This window comes from Brachyistius frenatus, unplaced genomic scaffold (assembly GCF_029030835.1).
Source record: "Brachyistius frenatus isolate BFR_SWC_R1_liver_20210118 unplaced genomic scaffold, ASM2903083v1 Contig_135, whole genome shotgun sequence".
NCBI classification, from domain to species: domain Eukaryota; kingdom Metazoa; phylum Chordata; class Actinopteri; family Embiotocidae; genus Brachyistius; species Brachyistius frenatus.
Genome location: NW_027210734.1, coordinates 47,359 through 55,000, shown reverse-complemented (window position 1 = coordinate 55,000; position 7,642 = coordinate 47,359). Strand labels below are relative to the sequence as shown.

The 7,642-nt window shown below is 44.8% G+C and overlaps 1 protein-coding gene across 4 annotated transcripts in view; it reads right to left on the bottom strand.

The window, feature by feature from the left end:
- Positions 1-7,642, bottom strand: part of dysf (dysferlin, limb girdle muscular dystrophy 2B (autosomal recessive)) — a 64,669-nt gene that overhangs the window by 13,637 nt on the left and 43,390 nt on the right. For all 4 annotated transcript variants that reach the window (XM_069714779.1, XM_069714780.1, XM_069714782.1 and 1 more), the window contains 4 exons: positions 6,200-6,298; positions 1,100-1,228; positions 797-952; positions 608-699 (listed from right to left, as the gene is read on the bottom strand). In XM_069714779.1, the coding sequence (XP_069570880.1) occupies positions 608-699; positions 797-952; positions 1,100-1,228; positions 6,200-6,298 (476 nt within the window). The remainder of the gene's footprint in view (positions 1-607; positions 700-796; positions 953-1,099; positions 1,229-6,199; positions 6,299-7,642) is intronic.

Below are 7,642 nucleotides of genomic sequence, written 5' to 3'. Positions count from 1 at the left end.
ATTCTGTCTTGTTTATGAGCTGGAAAGAGAAAATCCACCCTTCATTTCACACATTAAATGAGAAAGAGAGCTGCCTGAAGGCGCTGCTTTCACTGTCCAACAAGGTACCGACTAAAACCACAAGATACGATTCAGAGTAAGTGGTTTCCTGGAGGACAAAAAATGGTTCCGTGTGACGATATCTTGTATTAAATTTAGTGGTGATATCAGTGAAGATGGATTTCTAACAGAAGCAAAGAAACCAACAGCCGAAAGTTTCAAACTTTCAGGGGACAAAATACCTCAAATTCGTTTGTGGTGATTTTATTTTCTGCAACATTTGCTGAACAAAATATGACTTTTTACTGAACTGACAAGGACCTTAAGAGTAAGTTTACTACCGGAGCACCTTTCAAAAGAAGAGCGGTACAATGAAGGGAAAACAGACAGAAAATACCGTGTAGTTATAAAGCGACTTGTTGTTCAACGTTATTTAAAAAATTTGTCAAATTCTTGTCAGTCAGAGTCTGAATCCAAATGTTCCCCCTCCGAGCTTTCAGATTAAAGTCTCATGGACGTATAAAAGTCGTGACTTTCTGGAGACAGAGCGAGACATCGCTGTACGTACTTTCCAAAGACCGGCTCCAGGGTGCAGGGGACGTAGTGTTCATGGTCACTGATGGTCTTCTTCCCCAACGTGATCTTCACGTAGGGGTCACACTGAAACACAAAACGAGGGGAACACGAGCTTTCTATGAACTCATCCGTTCTTCTTCTTACCTCCGTTCCCTCGTGTCGGTTCCCGTCTCCGTCCTACCTTCCCGTTGGTGTCTTTGGGCTGCAGCCCTTCGGCCTGGATGACGTAGACTCGGACCAAACACTCCTCGATGCCGTTGGGGGGAAGTTTTCTGAACTGTCGGGGGTGAACGGGGGCGGAGGGGTCGTCTGGCAGCGGGTAGATCTTAAACATGCCCTGGTTGGTAACGGAGGGTTGGTGGAGTTAGAGGAGTTGCATGCGACTGGACATTTTGTCAAATTTCTACAACGGAGAACAAACTTATTGGGAATAAAGCTGAGCTAAGCAGGACCACCAACAAAAGGAATGTAAGTTGGAGTTTACCTTGAACTCTCCCACCACCGAAGGATCCTCTCCTTCATCCTGAGTCTTTCCTCTGTACAGTTTGAAGGTTTGACAGAAGTCAGAGAGACCTGCAAAGGCCTCGACCCTCTCCAGCTGCCGGTCGTAAACCTGAGGAGGAGGAGGAGGGGAGTTTATTCAGTCTGAATCTGTTTAGGTGTTCATACCCAAATAAAAAAAGACGAGAGATAAAGAGGGTCGGGGGGACACGGGGACTCAAAAGTACACGGAAGAAAAAATAGCAAATTAAAAAAGAAGTGATGAGAAGAGGTGGGAAAAGAAGAAGAAAATGAAAAATCAATCATACATACAGGAAAATTTGCATCAAATTTATTGTTTTTTTTTTTTAGCAATCTTCAACAGGTTGCTAAAAGAGCACACACAGTTATATGTGGCATCATGTATGAGTATTAACCCGTGTAATTATACTGCTATTAGATTTAACACAACACCACGATTCGCTCTCACACTGCATGGGCGCTAGCATCACACAGTGTGTGTTTCAGTGTGTGTGTTTCAGTGTGCGACGTCTGGGCAGGGACGTCTATGTGTCGAAAGCTTAAAAAGATTCATTTGTTTTCATCAGCGATGTTTGTGTGCATCGAGCAGTGAGTCTCACGGCGCGAGCTGGAAACAGCGTCGGCGTCACACTAACAAAACTACTGTACCATCAAATGGAGGACGCCGACCTCGTATTGTCCAAAGAGCCTCGTACGTCTCATATTTCGGTGCCACACCGCTGAACTCGACGACTCGTTCCTTCATTAACACAAATGTGGAACACGCGGCGTCCAACACAAACCGCCGCGCTGCTGTAAATACTCATCAGAGCACCAGATATCACTGATCTGCCACTGAAAGTCGTTCCAGATGAGTGACTATTTACTTCTGTTCGAGTCATATTTATTGAAATAATAGCAGCTTGAGGACATTTTTTCTTTTTTTTGTATTAAACTGTTTCAAAGAATTATATTTTCAGATAAAAAGATAAATACTTCTTTTTTTACATAGGATTAAATGACAATAAGAAAAATGTAAAACAACAAATTGTTTTCTATTTCTGTACGTAGTAAATAAAACACATAACATTATATGAAAGAATAAGAAGTTTCAGAGTTGCTAGAAGGCAACTTTGACAGAACGAGTCAAACTCTTTCAGTCTTTGTGTTCTTGAACAGTTCTCTTGATCCAATTTAAATTAATTTACATTTTTTTAGGTGCTTGAAAATCCAGTTATTTCCAAAGCACAAAAGAGCCCCAAAAACAAAAGGAATGGTCGGTGCTGTTATGTGGACATTTTGATCCGCTCCCGTTTGCCCTGTGGAAGTTTACGTATAAATACAAACTAAAGGTTTTACTCCTGGAACAGAGGTTTTACCAACAAGCTCGACAGCGGCAACGTCAGCACAACTCATGGAGCCAATTCGAATACTTTTTTAAATAATGCATCAAAAATCCCATTAAATTTGTGAGTCATAAGTCGGTCTGATCTCAGCACACAGACCTGAAAACCATCCGTGTGGCTTTCACTTCCAGAGGATATAATTACCTCCGACTGTCCACCAACACTCGACTAAAGATGCTCTCCAGAACTTGCCTGCAAATTGTCACAAATTTCGAATTCATTTTCTCCTCTCAAAATGAACCAATAGGTGCAGCAACGATCGACAAATGTTTTTTTAGCGCTGTTAGAACAAAAGAGGCTGTTGTTTCTTATGTGAGGAAAACGTGTGGGTTTTGTAAGTGATGGTCATACCAGAGATACTCGCTCTTCAAGTACTTTAATAAAGTGAGTTAAAGAGGGAGGAGAGATTACGAAAGCAACGAGATGCTTTCCGTCCACTGTAACTTCTTTGTTATTGAATGGGGGGGGGTGAAGAGAAAGAGTAGGGGGAGGAAGATGAAAGTAATGAAGGGTAGACGGTCTCTGTTTTGGGCGGAGAAGGGTGAAAGAGTTGGACAAGCAGGGCGAGGAATAGAGGGGTGGGGGGTTGGGGGGATGATGTAAGCGAGAGAAAGGTCTGGGAAACAGCGGTTCATTTCAATCCTGGAGCACCAAACCCAGTACCGAGGGAGAGCGGAGACAAACGCAAATGTGGATGATGCATGCAGGAAGTAGACGAGCGAGTTGTTGATTAAATCAGAAAACAGACTTCAAATCTTTCTTCGACTGCAAACAAGGGAAAAGTTAGCTCATAACAAAACCTACCTGCAACCAGCTTTAACGCTCACCTGGTAACAGGTTGCATTTTGTTTCTGTACCGCGAACCAAATATTTAAGTGTAGATATGGACAATTTGCTTTGTTTTATCTTCAGTTATTTGTCATAATATTTCTTGGAGAAGCAGCTAGCAGAGGAAGTAACCGGTTCTGGCCCAGAAATAGTTCTCTGGGACGATGCAAATGAAAGACGTGTCTGGAGAGACAGCCGGTACCAGAAGAGGACAAGAACTGAGGGGACGTCATAAAAAGGACGCCGACAGCGGGCGAACCGAGACGAACCAGATCTACTGTTGAGGACGAAAGGAGGGAGAGGATGGACAGAAGAAGAGAGATGAAGAGGGCGGGAGAGCTTGGAGGATGACAGGTGAGCCATGGATGGAGAGCGTCGGATTTTAATGGAGGTGGACAGATTGAGAAAGGACAAAGATAGTTGAGGCAGGAAAACAGGAAAGGGAAAAATAAAATTGAGCCTCCGGCGATGTGAAGCACCCTCTGGCAGCCATATTGGAAATGTACCTGACTGGTCAAGGTACTTCTCATTTGTCGAGCTGGTTCTGACACATTCTGTCATTTCCACAGCTCGCTTTCTAGCGGACGTCCGCGGCGCTGCCAGATGAGAGAGCGCTAAACAGGTGATGCAAATGAAAAGAGACGGAAACACAAGCAGAAAGGCGTCAATAAAGGAGGCTGGAAACTGTGTCTCCGCTAACAGTAGCCGATCCCGAGGACTGCCGAAAGGCCGGCGGAGATCAGAGCAGGAGAGGAGGGCAAAGAGGAAAGAGGTGGCAGCGAAGGCGAAGGAGGTTGGAAAAGGTTGGAAACAGCGGCTCATTTCAGTAGCAGATCTGAGCAAAGGGCTCATCAAAGTGACGGAGGGAACGGGACAGAGGAGGGAGGACGGAGTAAATAAAATAAATTAAAAAAGGAGGCGCTGGCACCGGGCGGAGGGAGGCGGAGGAGTCAGGAGAAGGTGAAAGCGAAGGCAGAGCGACCGTGGAAGCAGTGGCTCATTGGTCATCTCGCTCCTTTCCATCCAACTGTCAAGTGAATTTTGAGCAAAGTTTTGAAATGGTGCATAAAAAACAACTCAAAGGCGACTTCGATGTGTTTCCATTTAATGGGAAGAAGAAAATACTCCCACAAGAAAAGTGGAAAGAGTCCTTCAAGGGTCAGTGGCTGTTGGGCAATGTTATTGTTCTCCATCGTGCCATTTAGCTGCGGCCACATTTTAATGCCTTCATCTAAAGTAAAAACACAAAGAAATGTACTGAAACGGCTTCGGTGGAACATTTGTGGGACTTTGGAGGTGATTTTTTTTAAACACTTTTCCAACAGATTTACTTTACAAGAGCTTCTAAAACTGGTGAAATGTTCTGATCATCTCAGCGAGCGTATCCTCAGAGGTTTTTCTCTCCAACGTGGTAATCAGAGGTTTCAGGCTCGTGGATGGCGTGTCTAGATTCAGAAACAGAAATGACAGCGGCGCTGATGTGAAACGGCTTTCAAGGGAGAGGTCGGAGGTCTAACTAAGAGGAGTAATAAAGACAAAAGGCCACGTTCAGACATGGTTAGTAATTTGTTTTGGGCATCAGACAAGAAGACTGACGTTCGCTGGGAGTCCCGGCGGGAGGAAGAGGTCGCCGTCCGGACCGAGAGAACAGGGATGAAGGTCGGGGAGAGCGTGGGCGACGGCGGGAGGAGAAGCTCCCGGGACGGCGGCGGAACCAAACAAGACTAAAGAGACAGACGCTGACGTGATCGCTCGTTTCGCCAATGCGGCGCTTGCCAAGCGGATTCACCACGTAATGAGTCATCATCATCATCATCATCAGAGGAGGAGGAGGAGGAGGAGGAAGAGGAGGATGGACAGAGTGTCACGGCACCGGGCCGCGAGGACGGGGCGTGGGAAGAGAGGGGGAGGAGGGGACGGACGGACGGACGGACGGACGGAGGAGAACTGGCAGGACGGCAAAATAATGTGATTTAAAATGGGACGTTTGGGACGAAGAGCAAAACGTTTTCAGAAAAAACAGGAACAAAGAGCTGCACTGTCTTCGTCGTCTTCTTCATGTTTTCCTCTGACTTTCTATCCGTCTGTCCTCTTCCTGCACTCTTTACCTTTTTAGCGTCTCCTTTCTCATACACACAAACATTATTTCGTGCTGGATAGATATCTGATTAACACTCATTCTCACTCTCTTTTTATTCTTTGTCATAGTTAATGACAGAAATGTGATTTTTATTACCATCACAAACGGGTTTCCAAGTGACATTTTTTTTGTGAGACTGGTAATAAAAAATGAAAAAATAAACAAATACATAAAACTATGACGGATGTAAACCACAGTGACTCAACATGAGGAGTTATTTGTCTGCCTATAAACGACACAAATCACTGAAGTAATGAGAGGAAAATGTGAAGGAAACCTCCCTCTCAGCATCGTTAGCTTTTAGCATGTAGCCGTCGGGATTAAGAAGAGATGTCCTCTCACTTTCTCCCCGCTTCTTCTAATCAGTGTTTGTTTACAGCAAACCAATCAGATTTCAGCCACGATGTCAATAAGCCAATCACGCCGTCAAAGCAATAGAAATTCTTCCCCGCAAGGTTTTTCCAGATTTAACTGCTTTTAGCTGCAATTTCTCTCCCAAAATCTGCGTTGTGATGTTTTTTTCCAAAGAGTTTTTCTGTCTCGGGATTACAAATATTTGACCTGATAATCTGGAGAAAACACAAACTATCTTACTGACGACTCACCTCATCGTGTGATTACTACAAACATTTTCAACTCACGTTGTACCGGACAGAGTTGATATAAGTACCCGACGTGTTGCAGCTGCGTCCTCCAGTGAAGTTCCTACCTGCACAGTGTCCAAGCCTCGCTCCAGATACGTCCCACACTTGTTTTTGTCTCCGGTCGACGCGTAGAGTTTACTCCACCAGTCCATGAACTCTTCTCCCTGTTGGTCAGAGGTCAGAGGTCAGAGGTGACAAACGTGGAGGTTTGTTTCTTGTTCATAGTTCTGCGCACAATTTAAATGTCAGTCAACATTGTTTTTGTCTAAAATGAATTGTTTCCAAACTGAGTATTTCTTTTTAAACTGATTCGTGGAGCTTTAAGAAGTGAAAAACGAAACTGACAAAAGAACGACCTCAAATTTCATCACCGAAACGTCTGCTTGCAGCTGCGCTCCCGTGATGACCTTTGACCTTTCAAACTCCCTCAAAGTCCTGCGGTGAGGCGCCGTTTGCCTCCGTGGAGCAGTGCAGCGCCGGGCCCAGAGAATAACCCCGCTTTTCATTAATTTTTTTTTCCAATGATCGCATAGCAACGTGCAGTTCGCCAACTCACGTCAACACAAGTAAAAATTGTCTCTGGTGGCTCCGTGGCATTAAGGTCATGCTCTATGGGCGTTCTGAGGCAATGGAAACGGGCAACGTCGGGACGGGAACAGGCTCAAAGTGGACAAAATCAACACGGACATCACAAGAAACATGTATGTTTATACGCATGAAGAATAAGAATCCCTCTGCTGCTTTGCTCCGAGCTTCTTTTCCATGGATTCTCCGCTGTGACGTAAACGTTCTGCAGCTGCAGAAACATCTGCATCTGCTGTCGGTTCTGCTGGTTTCATCCCAGTCGGACCGGGAAAGACTCGAACCCAGAACACACGCGAGTCTGGAACGATCTGCATGTTTCAAATGACTCGATTTTATCTGTAAGACGTGTCTCGTTGACACCGTCTGTGGTCCACATCCCTGACGGACAGCAGAACCTGTCAAAAGAGATTGAAAGCCCTCTGAGGACGAGCAGCTCTGATGTCGGACCTCGCTGGAGACCGGCTGCTGTTATTTATGTGATTCGGGGAGGAAGGAGTCATTTAAACTCATTTAAAGTCCCAAACTTTGGGGTTTGAGCTCTTCACTAATCAGGATGCAGCGTTTGCTAACTTTAATCTCCTCTCAAATCGGACAAAGCGACAATTACACAAGAAAACATGAAAAAAAAAACGAGGTCGACATGAAACTTCACACATTTCACGCTCACAAACTTACCCACGGTAACATCTAGTGTCGGCGTTAACAGCAAAAGACAGAAATTAGGTTTCAGTCACGTGCTGACAGAACGCAACCACACATTCAGACGACAGGATTAAAGACATTTTAAGTGGCTTTTCAACACATTTCTTTATACTTAGTCTCGTAACACATTCAGGGTTTCGTTTCCAGCATGAAACATCGACCATTAAAAAAAAAAAAGAAATCCCTCTATTACAAAATGACTGCTGGCATGAAAGTAAAGG